General features: G+C 47.6%; 9 protein-coding genes across 9 annotated transcripts; 5 read left to right on the forward strand and 4 right to left on the reverse strand.

Moving 5' to 3' along the window:
• Positions 1-1,633: 1,633 nt before the first annotated feature.
• On the forward strand, positions 1,634-1,999 carry F9C07_10507 (uncharacterized protein; the record flags this gene model as incomplete). Its single annotated transcript, XM_041286039.1, has 1 exon — positions 1,634-1,999. One exon carries the CDS (start codon positions 1,634-1,636, stop codon positions 1,997-1,999), a length of 366 nt encoding a protein of 121 aa, XP_041146659.1.
• An 825-nt stretch (positions 2,000-2,824) lies between these two features.
• On the reverse strand, positions 2,825-3,220 carry F9C07_10506 (trypsin inhibitor like cysteine rich domain-containing protein; the record flags this gene model as incomplete). The annotated part of the gene is made up of 3 exons (XM_071507437.1): positions 2,825-2,890; positions 2,955-3,077; positions 3,143-3,220. The coding sequence occupies 3 exons, from the start codon at positions 3,218-3,220 to the stop codon at positions 2,825-2,827; spliced, it is 267 nt and encodes an 88-aa protein (XP_071366631.1).
• An 878-nt stretch (positions 3,221-4,098) lies between these two features.
• Positions 4,099-5,901, reverse strand: F9C07_2091368 (uncharacterized protein; the record flags this gene model as incomplete). The annotated part of the gene is made up of 3 exons (XM_041292282.2): positions 4,099-4,725; positions 4,803-5,410; positions 5,469-5,901. 3 exons carry the CDS (start codon positions 5,899-5,901, stop codon positions 4,231-4,233), a joined length of 1,536 nt encoding a protein of 511 aa, XP_041146660.1. The 3' UTR covers positions 4,099-4,230.
• Positions 5,902-6,518: 617 nt separating this feature from the next.
• F9C07_10504 (putative xylosidase : arabinofuranosidase) lies at positions 6,519-8,763 on the forward strand (the record flags this gene model as incomplete). The annotated part of the gene is made up of 3 exons (XM_071507436.1): positions 6,519-7,510; positions 7,841-7,878; positions 8,588-8,763. 3 exons carry the CDS (start codon positions 6,519-6,521, stop codon positions 8,761-8,763), a joined length of 1,206 nt encoding a protein of 401 aa, XP_071366632.1.
• A 2,556-nt stretch (positions 8,764-11,319) lies between these two features.
• Positions 11,320-13,769, forward strand: F9C07_2283888 (putative cytochrome P450 oxidoreductase). The gene is made up of 7 exons (XM_041292279.2): positions 11,320-11,900; positions 11,964-12,146; positions 12,206-12,540; positions 12,593-12,714; positions 12,776-13,059; positions 13,119-13,220; positions 13,304-13,769. Exons 1-7 carry the CDS (start codon positions 11,504-11,506, stop codon positions 13,486-13,488), a joined length of 1,608 nt encoding a protein of 535 aa, XP_041146663.1. The 5' UTR covers positions 11,320-11,503; the 3' UTR covers positions 13,489-13,769.
• Positions 13,770-14,251: 482 nt separating this feature from the next.
• Positions 14,252-15,416, forward strand: F9C07_2069108 (chaperonin 10-like protein; the record flags this gene model as incomplete). The annotated part of the gene is made up of 3 exons (XM_041292280.2): positions 14,252-14,462; positions 14,563-14,990; positions 15,051-15,416. The coding sequence occupies 3 exons, from the start codon at positions 14,252-14,254 to the stop codon at positions 15,414-15,416; spliced, it is 1,005 nt and encodes a 334-aa protein (XP_041146664.2).
• Positions 15,417-16,086: 670 nt separating this feature from the next.
• F9C07_10501 (phosphatidylserine decarboxylase family protein) lies at positions 16,087-17,541 on the reverse strand (the record flags this gene model as incomplete). Its single annotated transcript, XM_041286045.2, has 1 exon — positions 16,087-17,541. One exon carries the CDS (start codon positions 17,539-17,541, stop codon positions 16,087-16,089), a length of 1,455 nt encoding a protein of 484 aa, XP_041146665.2.
• A 2,729-nt stretch (positions 17,542-20,270) lies between these two features.
• Positions 20,271-20,774, forward strand: F9C07_10500 (uncharacterized protein; the record flags this gene model as incomplete). Its single annotated transcript, XM_041286041.2, has 1 exon — positions 20,271-20,774. The coding sequence occupies one exon, from the start codon at positions 20,271-20,273 to the stop codon at positions 20,772-20,774; it is 504 nt and encodes a 167-aa protein (XP_041146666.2).
• A 304-nt stretch (positions 20,775-21,078) lies between these two features.
• On the reverse strand, positions 21,079-21,390 carry F9C07_10499 (uncharacterized protein; the record flags this gene model as incomplete). The annotated part of the gene is made up of 1 exon (XM_071507435.1): positions 21,079-21,390. The coding sequence occupies one exon, from the start codon at positions 21,388-21,390 to the stop codon at positions 21,079-21,081; it is 312 nt and encodes a 103-aa protein (XP_071366633.1).
• Between the last annotated feature and the right edge of the window lie 300 nt (positions 21,391-21,690).

The raw sequence follows: 21,690 nt of genomic DNA on the forward strand, positions 1-21,690 counted from the left end.
TCTGAGTCGTAGCTTCGATGGTCATTGAACTGACTTTCGCATCCGAAGCAATACCAGAGGTGCTGATGATTGTCTGTAATACCAAGACTTGCAGGTCGTCTGATGAAGCTGGCATGATGCTTTCGTAAATGTTCATTTACATCCGCCTGGGTCCAAAAGTCCTGGTCATGGTCGGTGCAAGTGTATGGCTTCATCTATTTCAAGAAGGGCAAGGTCCTGCTAGCTTCTATTATAATACATATCAGCTTACATTCTTGGAATTGGGCCGTTAAGAAGCTTGCAATTCTAGTAAGTATTGCTTCTAACGGCAATCGTCATTTTTGTGGGCAGCGACACACTCACAAAGCTCGAGTGGCCAAATAGAGGGCCTTAAAAGGTTGATAGAGATACCTGATGACGTGTATGCGGTAAGGATCTGAGTAATGAATTGTGAATGTCGATGTTCGAGATTGGGATGTACCCTTACTCTCATCGGGACATGCGGGTGGCGCCGGACCCTTCCTTCAACCATTCCATAGACGGAGAGTCCGAATGTAACGTTCCATTTGTGTTGCATCTATAAACGAAAGCCCATCTTAGGTCGAGCACCATTGTACAAAGCTATTGGAGGTACGCTCGACATTGAGTTTGTTGATGATATACGGGACAGTGCTTGCCACTCATTCCCTGGGGTTTGGAATCATGGGAGTGGTAGTCTAATCGGGAAGATTGGCCACCAAGCCATGAGGTATTCATGTAGCTTGCCGTTTTAGTCAGACCTAGATGGGGTAAGACGGGTACGGCCGCATGGAAAGAGGTCAGGTAACAAGGAGAGATGTACTGCCGTGGTTTACACATCTATCGGGAGCTCGCTGAGCCGAATACATGCACTTCCTTCAATCAAGAGTGAAAGATGAACAAGGCCATTAGGTCTGATAGGTACATGACATCTGCTGGTTACATGGGCGGCTATCAACGTCAAACGACAGCCTGCAATCATTGTTCCAGCTTTACAACCCCATTGTTTGCCACGATCTGGTTGACGCCGAAGTGACAACACCATATACGAGCATGACGCAGATGCCAAGTTCTTGATGTATTTTTCTTTCTTGAATGAGGCCATTTCGCGTGTTTCATGGTTTGTAGTATGGCCAGGCCAACCTAAAACAAACCTTGCTCGAGCAACAGCTTTGAGTAGACTTCTGTTGTCTTCAACGATAGAACAGATCTAGATATGAATCATGCATCATCTGACGAGAGCTATGTGGGTCAGAGCCTATTATCCACGGGTCGGCAAGGGAGATCGTCTGTCCGTAACGAATAGTAGGTGGTCGTAAGCTCAGCTGTCCAGTTCGTTCGGCAGAAGCCGAGAGGATGCTATTTCCGCATCCGGCGAGAGCTGGACTGGGGGTTCGTATTTCCAGGCCATGATCCATGGATCAACCTCGCCTAACAAAATCTACCCGATATCATGTCAGCAGCTAAACTCAATTATCCCCAGGTCTATACAGCACAGACATGTATATAAGCAGCTGGAAATTATGCCCAAAGCCCGCCAGACGCGAACAATACAACCTTTAACCTCAACCAGTATCTTCCACTACATTCCAACTCAACACATCTTACATCTTTCCTTCCATCCGCTACTCCCAAAATGCGGTTCATTCCAGTTGCCCTCGGCCTTATGGCCACCACTAGCGTCATGGCTAATCCTGCCAACGTCCAATCCGTGACTGTCCAGCTGGCCAACGATCAGTCTGGGGCCAACGCCAACGTTGATATCCCTGCCGACGGCAATCAACGCTCCGTCCAGGCTCTCTGGGGTAAAACCTCTGTGTCCACGAACGGCATTGTTTCTGCCTCGAGCGCCCAGCTCAATAAATTCCAGCAAACGACCCATTGCCGAATTACTCAGAACCCCAATGTGAACGCTGAGCTCGATGCGCAGCGCACCTGGACACAGCTTGACCAGGGAAAGGTGGTCCAGCTCACTCACGCATTCATTGTCTGCAAGGACTAGTCATACACGGCCTGTGGATATCGAAGTGTAATGTTTGCGAGGTTTTGAGTCTTTGGAAGACTATACTTGCGATTGGAACTGTGGCGTGCTCTTCTAATAATACAGGACCTAGTGGAGCACCCATCCAACATATAACATTTATCTGTTGTTGAAATTTTTATTAATTGTCATGTACGGGTATCTAAAAATTAGTTTAATATTGCAAACACATTTTCTTAATGAATCATTAATTATATAAAATGGGAAGACAGTTAACTTTCTTTTGTGAACGTGTACCGCCTCAGCATACCTTGTCTATAGGTTCAGGACATCACTGAAGCTTCTGACCTGGATAGCATGGCTCACGTATTTTAGCTCTTGTGAGTGTAGTAAGCATTCTAACATCACTATCTCGTTCTTGCGCTGAAACACTCGTTCCCAACCAAGCGTTCGTTATTTCCTGGCCTCCAACATTGCACATCACGTTTATATACTTCGCCATTCGTTTTAATTGCCCGCCCCGAATTTACACTGTGTTGGACCGGGTCTAATCTCCGAATCCACTCCGACTATCCGATTCAAAGCCCCTATTCTGAGGATATAAGAATTCTGTGCAGAAAGAGAAGGAAGTACGGCGTCCAATTTCTTGGTATTGAGAGTACGAGTAGTTACTGTTTCAGTGTCAGGCACGACATCCATTGATTGGGAATAAGTGTGACTACAATTTGCTGGAATGCGACGATGCAATAATCTTGGTATGAATCTAAGCACCCGGTAGATTTATATTTCAGCGTTCACCATCTCAAATACATAAACTAATGATAAGCGTTTATTATATTGAGATTCTTAAGCCTCAATGTCGTCTTCCCGCACACTCTTGGGACATTCACTCTGGGGAATACACTCTCTATACTATAGTTCAGGAGAGATTAGCCTGTTGTTTCTGATATATATCAATCATCCAGTAACGACTTACTTGATTGAGTACATAGCCATCTATGCACTGACAACCCTCAACACATTCCATTGTGCAAACCTGATCAGGGGGAGAGTCGCAAGCAGGCGGACAGGAGCTACCGCAGGTCTTGTATTCTTGGTTCTATTAAAATCGACTAGAGTTAATACTTGAATCAGTGGTTGCCGTCGTTGTAGAGTCCTACTCACCTCAGGGCATTGCTCGGTGGCATAAACAGCCGAAGCCATCGCGAGAAAAATCGCAAGAAATGTCGACTGGAACTTCATCTTATCGCCTGCTAGGATTGTTATGAATATCTTTTCAATCAACAACAATGAGACATGGGGTAGTCATACCGGAGATATCAATTTTCGAGTTATGGGGAGGAAAATCAGTAATGAACTTTTATCACGATTATAACAACAGGGGCAGGCAGAAGGTGAGGGAGAGAGAAAACACTACCCAGAAGAGGTTTGGAGGCTTAAATACTCGAAAGCCTAACAACCTCAAGATCCGCTCGCTAGCCCCTTGCATTGTACCGATATTGGTACTATTGATGCTATTAATAATAGTATTGCCGATCGGCCGATCGGCCGATCTTCGAGCTCGTAAAGCCGAGAGCTCCAAGATCCACGTGGAACTCAAAAATAAAAAGTCCATAATAGTAAATTCAACCACCGTCCTGTTTAGGCAATGCAGTGTGGTATAGGGGAGTAGTATATCAGATCGATACAGATGGAAGCCCGACCCACCCCCATTCGTTATCATCTCTCTGCTCCGCTTCGCACCCGGCCACCGAGAAAAAAACAAAAAAGACAGGCCCGAACCTCGCGCAGTCACTGCTTTGGGTGAACCCTAAGCGCGAATCATACCACTAGACCATCCGGGCAAGTTGTTGAAAGATGACGCTAATCTGCATATCTGAGAGGGCGCATAAAAGGGCTCGCATCAGTTGGAAATAATTTCAATTCATGATTAATCGATCGATGGTATAGGAACATACATGGGTGGTTAGTTTTTGAGTTCGAGGAATATAGTTAGATTGCCCGTCTATGGCCAGTCAGTGTGCCTGAAGCCTCCTTGTGAGGTTGTATTAAGACTATACAATCGGTCTACAGTACTTACTAGAAACCTCGGTTATATATATATATATATATATATTGTGAGCCGGTGTTATTGGGGGGATAATACTATGAAGATTAGTTATATGAGTTGGACATCTTCATGCTGACATAGTAGTAGCTTTGAGGCATAGTATATGCCTTTCTTTCGTTCACCGACGACACAAGACCTTCAACTAATGAATCGCATCTAGGACCAGCACCCATTCTGCATGCCCACTTGTCGTAGGCGGCGTGAACGTCTTCACAGTCACGCTCTCTCCACACTGTGTATAGCTAAATTGGCTATACGCACCACTCAACGGATCATACCAGCTTGCCTCCACGTCGCAAGAGATCAGACTCTTTGTCTCAATCTGGAACGGCTCCCCTGTGGGAGTGTACACCATGATCCAGTCACCGCCACTATCCCTTGTCGCCGTGACTCTTGTATCATCCGTGCCAACATTTCCAACTATAATGTCCTGCGCTGGTACACGGCTGAAATAGGTCGTATTCCCTCTGTCCATTATAACCTTTTTGATCCACTGCATCTGGCTGGATCCCGGTAGCACCAAATCCTCCAACCAGTTCTCACTTGGACCACTACCGTCGGAGTCGAAAAGTCCGGGGATAATGCACTGCTGGATGGCGTTCGCCCCGTAAGTTAAGCCCGCTGCACCCGAGAACACCTAGTTTCGTCAGTCCTGTCTCTGACCACTCACTATCACCACCCCATAAGACTGTCCGTAGTGGATACGAAGCTTACCGCTTGCCAGCTTCCAATCCGCACATCACTCGCATTCCAAAATGCCTCACTACTATTACCATTATTATACCTGTTCTCATAGTGCGCTTCATTATCGATGACCGGCCGTGCACGACCCCCAGGCACTGATCCCGCCGCGTACATGAGTTCCACAGGTTCCCACCCACGCCGACAATTCCACCAAGGGATCGGAGGGTTCGGCGGGTAGTCTGCATGACCAGATTGGCTGGCATCCAAGGTAAGCCACGTTCGGTTACCGAAGAAAGCGTGTGCAAGTGCGAGCGGCCCGCCTGTGAACCATTGGTTTGTGGGGTGGATTGACATGAGTGGTGACCACGTTGTGGCATTTTGGGCTGATGTCGCAGCAATCGCTTCTCGCTCGCCGGCGACGATGCCATTTGCCAAGTCATCGTAGACCGGGGACCAGTCCGTGACCTCGTAAGTGGTGGGAGCGCCACCGTTCGTATAGTCGGCCTTGACGGCTGTCTTGTTTTGCCAATATGGGTTCGTGTCGCCGACGAGGGTCTTTGGGAGATAGGGATATCGTTGACCGAGGAATTTTCCGAATGGATATGCGGTGCTGGTGTTGAGTACACTACCCGAGTTGTCTATTACTTGTTAGACTGATATGAACGGCGTTTGGAAACGGTTTGACTTAAGACGCACCACTGCCATGCACATATTTCCCCCATGCAGGGACCATGCAGATCCGGATGTCTTTACTCCATGCCAACTCAACGATCGAGTCGACGTAAGCCCAATAGGCCTCGTTAGGCTTTGTAACATCATCGTTTATGAAAGGCAGGTCACCATTCCGGTTGGGACTATCGATGCCTGCCTGGGTGAAGCCAACAGCCAGAACCATCGTAAATCCCTTGCCAGCTCGGTCCGACAGGTATGTCTCAGCTTCACTAAAGTTCAGGCGATGGAATAATAGCCATGCTGTGTCCGCCTGCCAGAAGAATGGCTTCGCATCAGAGTCCTGGAGGAACCGACCATTGGAGGACGGGGTGATGGCATACTCTGCGGGTACCTGCCAGGCTGCTATCGCTTGCAAGATTGGGAGCGCGATATAAAAGAGAGCGGATTTGAGCAGCATAGTTGGTGTTTAGCCAATTGGCATAACTATTCCAGTTTCTGTCAAAGCCTTTCTATCCAGCATGGTGCAAAGCCTCGGGCTTTTGAAGCTTTTAGTAGTTATTTCATTATCTCAGATGAGCATGGAACTCGAAGAGAACGGCTTTTTCGGTAATTTTCCCTGGGTAGCTACCAGAGGCCACGGGGACGAATTCCCACCAATTATAGATCTTTAGTATCTTTATATGATTAAGCACGTTGCTGCTCAACATAACACTAACAATTAGATAGTTCAATGCGCGGGACGTGGGTAAATGTAGATCTACCCCGCAATCTCGCTCGACATGGGGATATATATAGGGCTGACTCAATTAGGCAATTCGTAGAGAATAGGAGCCAGAATAGGATAGTCTAAGCACTACTGCTCTCTACCTAGGCTACTAGACATTGGGGAATAAGCTGAGTGCACGGCCTCACAAAACAGATCCTTTCTCGGGAGCCTTTGAACCGACGATGAAGATAGTCCACCAACCATAGTGGAGAAGATTGGAGAACATTCAACTAGCTAGATTCCGATGCTTTTTCAACCTTCATCCCAGGTAATTTTCGCTCTATCTCGCAATCCTCATTGTACCCAACATGACAGAAATATTATTTGCGTTCATGCTCTTAGGCAGTCTGGCCCTGGGAAATGTCACAGATCAAAATAGTACATACACCGACCCAATTCTTCCCGGCTTCCATCCAGACCCTAGTTGTATATTCGTTCCGTCCTGGGATAACACCTATTTCTGTGCCTCGAGTAGCTTTAACGTCTTTCCTGGGATACCCATTCACGCTTCCAAAGACCTCCGGAATTGGAAACTGATAGGAAATGCTATCTCGCGGCCGGAGATGCTGCCCAGGTTGGCCACTACAATCAAGGATACAAGTGGAATATGGGCACCCACACTTAGGTACCGTGAAGGTAGCGACAGCACCAACGAAAATGGAAGTGATCATGGTAAAGGGAGATTTTGGATTAGTACGACCCTGGTTTTTGATAATTTGGCTGCCGATGATGAATCGCGTTGGGACAATTTCGTGATAAGCACCGATGACCCATTTGAGCCTGATAGCTGGACAGATCCCGTGCATTTCGACTTCGGTGGATACGATACCTCGTTATTCTGGGACGACGATGGACAGGTCTACGTAACGGGAAGTCATGAATATAAAGTCTGGCCTGGGATACAGACCGCGACTATCAACCTGGAGACAGGTGAAACAGGGCCTTGGGAAAACCCATGGAATGGCGCTGGAGGGCTAGCACCAGAGGGTCCGCATCTATACAAGAAGGACGATTATTATTACCTAATGCTGGCAGAAGGAGGAACTGGAGAAGGACATATGGTCACTATGGCGCGGTCGAGAGATATCAACGGACCTTATGAGCCTGCGCCTCATAATCCCGTTCTATCTAATGCCAATACCACTGCCTTTTTCCAGGCTGTGGGGCATGCTGATCTGTTTCAGAATGTCCATGGTAGTTGGTGGGCAGTCGCCTTGTCAACGCGGTCAGGACCCGATTTCAAAAATTATCCGATGGGAAGAGAGACAGTTCTGACGCCCGTTCAATGGGAAAAGGGCGAGTGGCCAATCTTTCAGAACGTAAGTGGGATCACCAGCGGATGGGAACTCCCCCTCAGAGCCTATACTTGTCTCGGACGGCGAGGGTCCTTATGTCGATAGCCCTGATCATCTTACCTTCCCGCCGAACTCGACACTGCCGTTGCATCTGATACACTGGCGCCTCCCAACGCCCGATACATATCTTATATCACCGCCAGGAAATGAGAACTCACTAGTACTCCGTTCATCAGTTCTTAATCTAACTTCTACCAATGGACTATCCACCAGCGGGAAAGGCCAAACATTCATCAGCCGGCGACAAACAGACAGTCTATTCACCTATCAACTAGACATCAACGCTTCCAATCTGCGAAACAAGGAAGACGAGGTAGGGGTCAGCATATTCTTGACGGAAGCATACCATTTCGACCTAGGGATCGTTCTTCTTCCACAGACAGACAGGAATGACACGTCCGGTGAACTTGCACCCTATGTACGGTTCCGTGGAATGTCGGGTTATTCTGTCCCTGAGACTGTGTTTCCGTTTCCACAGTACTTGTCTATTGATTCACCGATTACTCTGGAAATCAAGGCGTTTAACTGGACACATTACTGCTTTGCGGCAGGGCCGCGCGATGCTAGGCATCTTATACAGACATATGGGATTGCGCGTGGAGAGCAGCTGAGTGCGGGTTTTACCGGGACGTTGGTGGGTCCTTATGCAACGACAAACGGCCGGGAGGGAAGTCAGAATGGGGAGTTTGAGGTGGCCGTTGGGAATTGGACATATTTGCCACAAGGGCAGATTATCAATTAGGATGGGAGCCACGATTTGCTGGTGTCTTAGAACGTCATACGGTATGATTCTACTTGATAGAGACCATAATGATGGAGAAGTAGGCTTATCCAGGTAACATTTACATTGAAAACAAGATAACAGGGTTTATAACATATTTCAACTAGCTATCCAGTCGCTACTCGCTACTCCCCACATAAGCCTAGGTCCCGCCATAGACTGTCGGTAAATGCCGAGCTTTCCTGAAGAAATGGGGCATCGTTCAGCTGTGTACTCTCATTATCGGAGAGGTTTAATACAGCACCCGCAGTGGAAGCTGGAACAGGCCACATTCCGTCTAACGAAAAGAAGTCACACTCCCCGGATATAACCTCTTGCAAAGTTTCCATTTCTGACCACGATGGAGGCTCGTTAACCACTGCTTCCTCACTATTTGAATCTGCGGCAGGCAGTGACTTCGGCGGATTAGGCTCCTGATCTCGAGGCAAGCTTTCGATGGAAGGAAAGTTGGTAAAGGAACAGGGGCCTTCTAGAGCTCCACGGCCTGTCGAGATAGAATAGTCCACAACAGCAACAAGCTCAAAATAAACAGCTGGTTTCCGACTAAGCAGCTCCGATAAACCTCCCTTAGGGTACCGATCGACCGAAGATATAGCCGATTGAGACTTTCCATCCGAAGACTGGTCTCGCTGTTTCGAGGGCCCCAAGCCACAGCGGGATACAGACGCGTCGAAAACGCGCACAATGTCTCGAATCCAGGCGGAGATATAAGCGACATCGTACCGTATGCTATAGAGACGGGATATCTCTGTGTAAAACTTAAGGAGCTGTTCTTGACGATGTCGGTCTATGTCGTTGCGACTCAGTCGAAGGTTGATATTTAACAGTATTTGAGGCGCAACGGTGTATGCGACCACCCCGATCGGTAGTTGGCCCGCGGTGCCGTCGATCACGAATCTTTTTACTCTTTCGTTCACGGTGGTGAGAGCATCCATCAAGTCGAGTTCTGAGGCTTCGAGATCTTGGGTGGTGGACTCTCCGTTCTTTTGAGCGGAAAGGCAGAAGGATATGTATTGATAGAGTACTAGACGGGCGGATCTAGAAAAGAAAGTAAGAACACATTTAGTCCAGTGACCCTCGTAGCATGGTATCTTCAGCTCTTACTGGTAGTATAATGAGGTCAATTGACAATAAAAGACAACCGAGTGGTGCCACCGGGAATCAGATGGAGATACCTGAATCATGTGTTTCGATTCCCAGTAATGGAGACTCTCTCTAAGGTCATCAGTGCGAGCCGATATAAGCGCCAGGGCGTGTTCAAGGTTCTGAGGATCCGCTGGAGGATAAACCGTCATAAGTTGTAGGGTCACCGCTGCAGCGAAGTGGCACTGGCTCGTTAGGATTTCAATCAGCTTTTTCTTGGTCGTCGCGTCGTAGACCTCCGAGGCGTGAACCTCATCTTCCAAGTCTTCACACATGAGGGGAGAATGTGATGCTACATCAAAGTGAGATGGATGAATCTGGAGAGATCGTCGCACTCCCAAAGAGAGTAGCCTGTCGCGAAGGATTAAGCACCACCACAGACGTTTAAGCCTAACTCGAGTAGTCTTTTGATTGACAGGGTAACGATGATACGCATGGGCATTCACTGCGCGAGCGTGCTGTATTCCAAGTGCTAGCCACATTGTGTTGCTAAGCTGATCCGTGCTACAGCACCGATACGTGAGCAGAATTGCAGCCTGACAAAGCCGAAGCTGATCGTCCTCGAGGTTGAAATCATAAATCAACTGGCTCTCTGTTTAGTGCGTCTTTCGTGGCAAGCTGTGGGGGCATGAGAGTTCGGTACCTTAGCGCGCTTGTAGAAAGTATCCCGGAGAGAGATGATTGATTGCGCACCGCTTCGTTTTACATACTCGACGGGAAGATACTGCGGTGTTGTCAGTGAAGATATATGTGGTTTAAAACAAAGACGTAGACATACACTGCTCGCGACAAATAACATTGCCTGGAAGGTGAGCAAGGAGAAGGGCTTGCCTCGTTCTCGCTGGCGGAACATAGCCCAGAATTCAGCCTCATTAATTACGGGCAGGCAAGGATGCACATAGAGAAAGTAATGGGAAATGAGAGTCTCAAGAAATTCACCAGACGGTACATTGAAACACTTCTGTGAATCCAGGTAGGCAATATCTGATGGTGGCAAACGATGCAGATTGGGGACAGTTAGGTAGGGGTAGTATGCAAAAGGGACCAATGTCGAAGCTATTGATTCCCTGGAACCTACATTTGATTAGTGGCTAGATCACAACAGTGATAACGACGGGCAATGAGACTATACTGGAATTTGGAATTTGACGTGGTGCCGGCTTCAGGCAGACAGCGTTATTATCCCTTCCCTGTTCCCTAGTGTCGTGCGTATCCTGGGAACCATCTTCAAGCCTGCTTTCCGACGAGCGATCGTTGTCACGTTCATGCTTTGGTGCAAGGCAGCGAGGCAGTTTTCTCGGAGGGAGAACGCAGGCCCAGCCGTCCAGACGGCAGTTGACGCATGGTGGCCCTTCGATCGCCAGGTTACAACGCACCTTCCTACGTCGACAATGCTGGCATGCAAGAGCCGCCCGACGGGTTCGCCGGGTTCTTTGTCCATGGGCAATATCTGCAGACCCGTCGACCACCTGACGAGGTGAGTTAGGTAAGAAATGTGTGCTCATGGTCAAGACTACAACCGATACACCCTACGCATCTGGGTGGGAGTTCAGATGCAGTTCGCATAATGGCGATATTCCCGAGTTCAGATCAGTGTCTTTCTTTCCCCGCAGTTCCGGTTGGTTTAACTCTAAATATGGAACTAAACTGTGGGGTTAAAGGTAATTCAGTATACGAAAGGACGGTCGTCGATCCATCCGAACATATCAGGTTATGAACGACGCTGATCGTCGGCACAAATGTAACCCCGGTCCTCCGAGCCAAGGGCAAGCTGCATAAGAAGTGCACAAGCTGACGAAAGGATTGGGTGCCCGCTTTTGACGCCGTGGGCCGGGCCTCGGTTATCCACAACATTCCACGCGCAGCTCCTCATTCGTTCAAGGCGCGAAGAACATGTTGCAACGTAAGCAATAGCCGCCGTTGTCAGAGTTATATAGGCGTCTTAAAAAAGGCAGGAACTGGGAAGGGCCAAGACGGTCGGAATACTCATTGATCTAACACATCTATTGTACGAATGGATACATTGTGGATCTTGGCATTTTCCAGCGGCGTGGCCACGCACCTGCTCCTTTATCGATCCGGCGAGTGGGACATTAAAGCGCCTCGTATCGTGAAGATATACACCCTACTTGGTGCAACCCTCGTCTATCTGGAACGTGCTGATTTACTAGATGGTTTCCCGGTTAGCACGCGTCCGAAATGGGGAATTGCAGTCATCTTATATCACATCTTCGGAGTCTACGCTAGTATGCTCTTTTATCGCGCCTTTTGGCATCGTCTTTGCGGCTTCCCCGGGCCATTTCTTGCCAGGCTTTCGAATTTCTACGTGACCTCACTTTCTGCCAAGAGACTACATCTCTACGAGGAGGTTCAAAAGCTGCATCAGCAGTATGGCGACTATGTTCGATTAGGTAATTCTCGTTCTGGCTGCTTCTCATTACCGGTTTAACACATTTTCATGATATATTTAATAGGTCCGACTGAACTCTCGATTGCCGATCCTCAAGCCGTAAAAGCCCTCTACAGTGGCCAGGCCAAAGTGACCAAAGGACCATGGTATACCGTGTTGGAGCCCCGAGTATCTCTCCAAATGTCGAGAGACAAAAAAGAACACGCACGCCGCAGAAAGGTGTGGGATCAGGGCTTTAGTTCCAAAGGTGCGTGAATATGCCGTATTACCCCATGCTCCATGTGTTCTAACCCCATGGTAATTCAGCACTGCGCGACTATGAACCTCGTGTTTCTCATTACGCCAAGCAGCTTCTTGAAGCTGTCCGCAAGAATGTTGGCAAACCGATGGATATGGCGAAGTGGTTCAATTACTACAGCTTCGATGTCATGGGCGATCTGTCCTTTGGAAAATCCTTTAACATGCTGGCTGGAGGGCAAGATACATACTTCTCGACTCAGCTGCATGCAGATATGAAGAGTATTGGTCTGTTTAGCCACCTGACATGGCTATTTCCGTTTTTCAAAAGAATCCCTATTCTCAATAAGGATTACCTCAAGTTCTGGGATTGGGTTGGAGGCAGGGTGGAGGAGAGAATCAAAGTATGACAAGGTTCTCGGTTTTATGACAGAAAAACAAACTAAAATTCAGCAGAATGACCCAGATCGCCCAGACGTGTTCTCTTGGATCCTTGACGCTTTTCAAAATGGCCCAAAGACGAAGCAGGATCACCTTGACCTCCACGGTGACGCATACCTGATTATTGTTGCAGGAAGGTAAGGGGGCTCACTCACGCGCTCTAATCGTTATCAATTCACAATAGACTAATATATGTAGTGATACTACTGCTGCCACCTTGACTAATCTGTTCTTCCATCTCGTGGTCGATCACACCTGGCAAGCAAAGCTCCAGGAAGAACTAGACGCATTGCCTGAGTTGACCCAGGAGAAAGTGACAGGTGTTAAGTTACTGGACGCACTTATCAATGAAACCCTGCGGTTGCATCCTGCTGTGCCATCCGGTACCCAACGATTGACTCCTCCGGAGGGTCTCCAGATCGGTGATAAGTATATACCTGGTGACGTGATGGTGTGCATACCGACGCACACATTATTTCGAGGTAGGTGATTAACCTACGGAATCACCTACACAATACAAAGGGATGCTTACAACTTTTAGACGAACGAGCCTTTGTCCGGCCGGACGAATTCCTTCCACAGAGATGGATGACACAGCCGGAGCTCGTAAAAGACGCGTCCGTCTTCATCCCATTCAATGCGGGTATGTTCGACGGACTCATGATTTTTATAGAGACAATTGCTTTCAGAGCGCTTCTTCTCTGCGATACTAATGCATATACCTAGGTCCGTATTCCTGCGTTGGGAAGCAACTTGCCCTGATGGAGCTCCGTCGCGTGACTGCCGAGATATTGACGAGATATGATGTTGAATTTGCCCAAGGGCAAACAACTGAGGATTTCCTGGATGGTAAGAGAGATACATTTACTCTGGTAACTGCGCCTTTGAAGTTGGTATTCCGTGAGAGGTGATAAACAATCTCCGGAACGTGTGAAAGAAACTTGTTCAGTATAACTCTACATGAACCTGGCCATTTACAGTACATTTATTGCGTATTCGCCAGAGCAGTCAATATTCCATAAGTCAATCCGCTTGCATTGCTTTTACTGTGACGTCTTGGCATTCTATGTATGGAAATGTGGAAATGCGTGAGGGATTAGCCTTCTAACCGCAGGATACAACACTATATAAATCAAAGTTAATTAGGTTATATCACAGAGGAATGATTCTTTCCCATTTACATGGCCTTTAATTTTCTAGCGTATTCTCCTAGCACTCATTTCAAGCGTAATTAGAATCTGTTTCATCGAACGGTCCTGCCAAGATATGTTGATTCCGGCACCAACCTGAAGAATGCATGACTGAGTCCAATGAAAACTTACCAAGTATGATACCTAAAAGCACAGGAACCATACATTACAAATGGGTCAAATAATTTAAGTCACAACAGAATGTACTCATCAAAAACCATCCACTACCGGGCGAACAGTGACTTATACGCTGTTTAATGTGGATAAATCTCTAACCTAGGTATCGGGCCGAGGCATAAAGATAAGCTTCATCACGTATGTTATTCAACCCCGCGCCAAAACAAGTCTTAACTGGCATGCAGGAGAAATCCTAGTTTATTTATCAGATAATGGTCTCCACTGTGACCAAAAGAAACATTCAAACCACCTTAGCCTTCCTAATCCACCCTTATTGTGAGAGAACCTTGTGAAAAAAAAATAAAGAATGATTACCACAACCGCCATCGTTGCTCGTGAGCCCGAGCAGCCACTGAGCATAAACTGGACGATGGAGGAGGTCGAGGTATATACGCCTGGTGAGGGAGAAATACTTGTGGAAATGCGCGCGACAGGCATTTGTCATACGGATATAGTTCTATCATCTGTACCAACTGGGACAAGTGGAATCCAGTATCCAAAGATACTGGGACATGAAGGTATTTGATAATCCACAAAACCCCGTGATTGTATAAGCCGCGAGATGAGCTAGATAAATAGATAAAATATTCGGGTTTCGGACATGCTAAACGGTAACAGGGGCCGGTATCGTACGCGCACTAGGTCAGAATGTCAAGTCCGTCGAGGTTGGAGATCCAGTTCTACTCTCTTACTACTCCTGTTCATCCTGTGCATCGTGTCAGAGCGCGCATCCTGCATATTGCGAGGCGTTCGCCGGGGAGAATTACGTTGGACGGCAGGGAGGAATGAAAATCAGTAAGAATGGGGAAGAGCCCTGGTCCAAATACTTTGGCCAGTCTAGCTTTGCCCGGCACAGTCTGGCGAGCGAAATCAGCGTTGTCAACGTTAAAGATATGATTAAGAGTGAAGACGAGCTCAAGCTCTTTGCGCCACTGGGATGTGGATTCCAAACTGGAATGGGCGCCATCTTGAACTCGTCTAATGCTGGCCCGGATGATGTTGTCATGATCTTGGGGCTGGGTGCTGTTGGGATGGGAGCGCTTATGGTATGGTTTTCTCAGTGCTCCATTCTGTGTTTTTCATAGGACTGATGACAAGATAATTAGACAGCTAAAATCCGTGAATGCAAAGCTATAATTGTTGTCGATAAGGTTGAGGCGCGCCTGGAACACGCCAAACGACTAGGGGCATCACATACCATCAACACAGGAACCCCTGATAACCCAAACTTAAAGGATGCCGTTCGTCAACTATTTCCCTCAGGGGCGTCAGTAGTCATCGATACCACAGGTGTTCCCGTTCTGATTGAACAAAGCCTCCAGGCTACACAGAAAAGAGGCAAACTGGTGCTTATTGGGGTTCCTCCCTTAGGGTATGAGCTGAATGTCGATGTCGTGCAGCATATAAATGTGAGTGACCCTGACCCTCTTTTCAAGCTCCAGGAAGTATTAACCATTTTCAATTGTAAATGATAGTCCGGTCGTTCGATAATAGGATGTATTGAAGGTGATTGTATTCCCAGCAAGGTATGATAGCCCTCTTCTTCTACGATTAAATGTATCGCAATTTCGATACTAACAATGACGAAGGCCATTCCGCAAATGATTCAATGGTATCGCGAAGGTCGCTTCCCAGTCGACCAGCTGGTCCGGTATTTTGATGTTAGTGACACTAGCCATCTGTCCTGGAGCGACACCCATTAGGCATACTGACATCTTTAAAATTCTTAGGCCGCCGAATATAAACAGGCATTGAAGGGCATGAAGGAAGGGACCGCGGTGAAACCTGTTCTCGTGTGGGAACATTAGTGATGGTATTCTATTGTCCATAATCAACCTGCCTACGGGGCTTTCCGGAAAAGTGAAGTAATCATCGTTAGCATAGGTGTTAGGCTCAGGACCTGTAATGAAAGATTATATATTTAGTAGTTAGCTCTTTAAGCGACTATGCAAGGCCAAAAAAACATCTGACACCAACAAGTCTAGTCACTACGCAACCCGTGAAGGTAAGGCTCAAAGGAATGAATTGGGGGCTGTCTTGTCACAAATCAACATGGAATTGGAATACCTAAAGCTAGAAACAAGATCACGTCTCACAGAACGAGAGCGCTGTCACAATTTAGACGAAGTGTAGCAAAACACCTCAAGAGGTGAGCTTGGCCAATTCGCTATTGACAGCCAAATTAGTAGTTGCGATCTCAGGGTACTGTGCCTTGGGAATGAATTGCAACTTCTTCACAGCGTCCCGCTGGAAGATAAGACAGTGAGTGGAACCACCACTATGGAAAGCCCCGATGACATCTCCTTTAGTGATAGTCTTTCCTTCTTCTGTATTGTCAAACCAATCACATGTGGATACTTCGGACATTCCAACGGGTACAAAACCAACCATCCCGATCTTTGCGCCGCCTGTGACATTGGTGTCAACGATGAGGACACCACGTGCAGCAATATGGGTGATATAGCGCTGGGATACGTCTGGACCTGCTGGGTCAGGACCATTCGACCCTCCGAATCCTGCTGCAGCCGTTTCGGCGAAGTATGTTCCATCAATCAGGCTGCGATATACAACCTTGCCGGTAACTGGGGCATTCCAACAGTGGTAGGAGTCGGCACTCAGGAAGGCTTGATAGACTGAGCCGCCGACGAAGCCGTCAACGTAAGATGCAACTCTTTCGTCTTGAGTAGCTCCTAGCATATCATGAAGCGAGTATGGTGTTCCCTTGAGCCAGAAAGTGTTGCGACGCGAAACATCAGTGTCGAACGACAAAGGGAATGATTCGCAGGCGTTGACGACAGCCGCGTCAGCTACGGGGCGAACACCGTCCTTGAACCTTCGAGTGAAGAAATCATCCCAACAAGCATAGTTGAAGAAGTTCTCTTGGGTGCCGTTCGCAGGGTGCTGGAATATCTCCGAGAAAGTTTTTTTTTTATCAGTCGTGGACTCATTCGCCTTGTTCACCAGCTGTTCGACTGCCGCGTCGGAACTCCACCCAGCATCGATCAGAGCCTGGTTGCCTCCCTTATTACCATTACCCTGCGCTGTAGGGTCTTTGAGAAACTCATTCCACTTGTTCAGAATATCCTTGAGACACTTGTTCACTCTCGTATCCAAGAAGAATTGGCGTCCACTTGGCGTACCCATGGGCCAGTCAACAATGATGTTGAACGGAAACCCGATGAGACCGCTGGGTACGTTTGGGTTGTGTCTCAAAAAGTACTCAGGCACCTCAGTGAGGAGGGTATTGAAGAGGTATAGCATGGTCTTGTAGTTCCGGACCTGCTTCTTGAGAGTAGTCGGGTCCCTATCGTACGGGGCCTTCTCGGGGACTTCGTCGAACATGGAATGGGCGAGCATGTAAAGGGTTGAGTCATTCTCAATCAGCTTTCGGAACGTTTCAACTGGGTTTTCCACGTTATCACGCAGCTTCCGAGGGATTTCAGCCTTGGTCTTGTCCAACAGGCTTGAAAGCCAAGCTCGACGAAGCTCGACATTCTCGGGCATCCAATGCCCGTGACTGTGAAGGGAACTTCCCGTGGCTGGGGCGCCTGGGGCACGCTCGATGTAGGTAGGTATAATCCTGACTGACTGCATCATGAAGCGGATTGCTATGGATGTATGGCGGAATGGTGCTGGGAAGGGTTGTTCAGTTTGAAAGCTATGAAGAATGGCGGATTCATTGTTCTTCGGGGAAACTTTTGGGGGTTTTTATAATCAATCCGTCATGCTCAGCGTGATAACCAGAATTGCATCACTTCCATCGTACAGTGTATCGCAGAAAGTATGGTATGGTCGATGACGTTGACCCTGTCTTGAAGGTATGAGGGGTTTGCATGAATTAATATCATGATTGACGTGGCCCTCAGCCATATGCATCTCTGATGTGCATCCAATTATTGGAGTCAAGGTAGGAAGCCAATCGACGTGAAACAAGAGCGTCGTTCCGTGGATTCCGAGTCGTGGGGCTCTTTCCCGGGCAAGACAATCAGGGTCTCGATGATCGTGATCATGGATTTCGCACTCGATGTACGTGGCAGATTTACACCTTCCGCTATGGGATACTAGGCTAATGGGCCCTTCTCAAACGAGTCGGTTAATCCTACCTTATGCTGAGATAAGACCTCACCACTATAGCTATCACCTTCAGTTCCAGAGAGCATGGCATACTAGACAGCTCGGTGCCGTGAATAGCATGCCGGTACATAGGCCTGGCCCCACACAGCGATTCAATCACCTATCTTAGCTGTCAAATGGTCAGTGGGTGGTGGGGAGAGCTAGGAAACAGTAACAATCTGGTCATAGCTCTGATGGCACGGTACGGGCATTAGCGTGGAAATATGCCTAGAGGAAGGACCGTACATCCATCTTTCATCCTTTCCTCTTCCTCGAATAGTGGGCTTTTCCCCACTCACATGGATTCCACAGTTCAGCTGAGTGACACCCTTCGGACATGGTACTTTTGTCATCACGATGCTACCTGCAAAAGAATACAGGTTTAAAACCCCTCAGTATGCAAGACATTGGTAGCTGTCAAGGAAATCCATTATGCGACGCATCTCTCTGCCGAATGATATCAGCTTTGGTTCTGAGAGCTTCCAGCTCGTGGGGCCATCAACGCAAGGAATGATCTGTCCCATGCATGCTATCCTGCCAAGGAATGTTTGATTGGGCGCTATAATGCAGCGCTGGAAAGGATGCGCCACACCAACGGAATGCACGAAGCCTGATTGGAGTACAGGTGATGACATGGTCCTTCACGGCTGCATTTTGTCGCATTTAGCCAGCGACACTTCTCTCTGGTCTTCAATCTAATTCCTTGACTTTCTCATGCTGCAAATATGCATGTTTGACCCACCGTGAGGGGTACATCCGTGTAGAGCATCGAATGGTCGCAACGTTCGTTTACCACCGGAGCTGAAGTCGTTTCGTTAGCATTCAACAGCTACCCACCACATGTCGTAGAATGCCGCCTATACTTGGACAATACTTTGCATTTCAATGGTTCATGTTGGGTAGTGGGAGACATACAACTCACTTATTTAACCAAGGAACCGCCAGCCAACTACTCCAACCCTAGTTTCGACCAACTCAGGTGCAGCTAGGCTTTTTTGAAGGTATGCACTGATTTCCCATGGAACGTCTCTGATACCCACTTTCATGATCCTGGATCATGCATCAGAAAGAGGAGGTTAGATAACTAGGATAATTAAGGATCGAGGAGGCCGTGTGCCTATTGTTTCCCATGAATCTCATGGGATTGTGCTCCGCGTGCCCATCGTAGCCTCGCTGAACCTAGCCTAATTGTCAAGTATGTTTTCACTTCAACTGGAATTTGGAGAGAATAGGCAAATACCGCTTTGAAGCCCAAAAGACTCATCGGCACTCCAGCCACTGAGACTGCAAAGATGTTTCAGTCCGTCACTGATGTGTGACAGCTTCGAGATAACTCACTACGCCGACCATGCTCTATGCAAGTCTCCGTTCGCTCATAATTTCTCTGGTAAGATCTTTCGGAGATTCAGAAGTCCAGAAGGTTCACACCGGTACTAGCATCAGTAGACTATATTCTGCTCAAAAAGAATAATGTCTTGACACCCTTAGGCAATTCGTATCTTCGTCTAGGACGATGTGTCCGGAAACTATTTCGTAAAATGATAAATACACTGCTATTACGATTTGGTCTAGAATCTCAAATACTTTTTGTTTACCTTTACTTCATCAACTGCGCAGCGATGGCTGCAGTCTGGTCTATCACTGCCCAGTAACAGCCCATTTAAGGTAACTTGGTCTCCAACAGCATTGTCCTGTACATACGACTAGAAGCTCTAGATCAAGGAGACCCCAATCGGAAAATCAATCGGGTCGTGTCAACGTCAACTAACTATTCTCCCTTTCTTTATTTGCTAATCATCGGGGCCTCTAAAGCCGAGGTCTTAGGAGTGTTCATATAGATCCAAGCATCAGTTGGTTTAAGGCTTCACTTTCCACGTAATGGACTTTTTTCAGGAGAACAGCATCCCGATAATTATGTCCAACTCCTGAACAAATACCTCAAATTGGCTCCGTACTTGCTGCCGCAGGATCGTTAGAGCCCGCTCAATCGGCCTACTCTTCGCCATCCAGATTTAAACCCCAACAACATTCTCATTTGTCCCGACTCGGGTGCTATTTCTTCCATCATTGATTGGCAACACACAACAATCGAGCCGCGTCTCCTGGTTGCAGGCTATCCACGAGCATTTGAAAACCTAGATACCGAAGAACCCCCGAATCTCAAGGAGCCATCACTTCCGGCTGACTACGAAGCCCTCTCGGGAGAAGCAAAGATGGAAGCCGATGAGCTCCATCGACGACGCCTTCTCTTGCACTACTATCGTCTCTTCAATAGCGGCTTGAATAAAGCACACCTCAGTGCTCTAAGGGATCCCCTGCTTTATCCTCGGCAACACCTTGTAGACAGGGCAGGGAGGCAGTGGAGTGGAAACCTGATGACCTTGAAGGGGGCCTTAATCCGTATGACTGAGTACTGGCCTAACCTGCCTGATACAAAGGATGTGACCTGTCCTGTACAGTTTACCAATGCTGAACTAGAGGAATTCTTCGAGAAGGAGGAACAGTTGTTTCAATTGAATCCGGTTGTAAATTTGTGGAGGGAGCAGATTGGTGGTGCTAGTGAGGATGGCTGGATCAGCAATGGAAATTATGAGTCTGCCCGGCAGAAAGTCGTGAAACTCATGGAGTCCCTGATAGCAATTGCTGAGGGAGACCAAGAAGGTATTGCGCTGTTGGAGAAGGGTTGGCCATTTAGAGATCAGGAGGGAGATAATTAAGAATTTATAGTATACTTCCTTTCTATCGCACCGTATTAAGCTTCTATACAAGATATTGGTTCTCAAGTGCTTGCCTTTATTTTCGGACCTGTAGTATTTTCACAGCATATGTCAGGTAAGTAACGTTAAGAATATGTTACTAAGAAAAGGAAATCAAAAAGTGAAAGACAGGAAAAAAAAAAAAAATACGTAGAGGCAAGGAGCAAGAAAGATAAAATATTTTGTAGACTTCATCCCCTCAAGCATAGTCCTCAACAGCCGAATACATATTGAATGTATATGTTGTGGCCATACAATTCCATAATCAGAAAGCCCGCCTCACATTGGATGTGCCGGTTGCTGTGTGCATATCCGTACCAGGTAGCTCGCCTACTAACCCTGGAAACTTCTCCTTAATTGCGCGACTGAACATATTAACAGGTGTTCTGCTCCGAGGGGGCGCAGTATTTTGACGTCTTGGGTCCTTGCGCCGACAGACAAACCCGATATAGAGCCCGATAGCAAGTAGGAAGATAGCTCCAAATGGGATACCGACAATCATCCCTATCTTGGATGACTCGGGAAGCATGGAGAAGGTACAATCGCAGAGGTGACCTGCAGAGTCGGAGGGTGCCATAGTAGCGGTGTTCTAAGGCCAGGGCTGTTAGACCTTGTCTGGTGGTGGCTAGTGGAGATGGAATTCTTTTTTGGATGAATAATGAGCTTTTGCTAATCGCACGACGTTAGCTTGTCTTCCTGGGCCCTTTATGGCATACATATGTTACCATCAGAGATAACTACTGTTCCGCAAGTCGTTATATCAAGAACGTAGTAGACGGCTACAGGTGATATCGTTCATTGCAGAATGAGATATACGAACCGAGAGGACAACATCCTGATATACCAAACATTAGAGAATAAGCATGTTCACTACTGG

Source organism: Aspergillus flavus, chromosome 4 (assembly GCF_009017415.1).
Source record: "Aspergillus flavus chromosome 4, complete sequence".
NCBI lineage: Eukaryota > Fungi > Ascomycota > Eurotiomycetes > Eurotiales > Aspergillaceae > Aspergillus > Aspergillus flavus.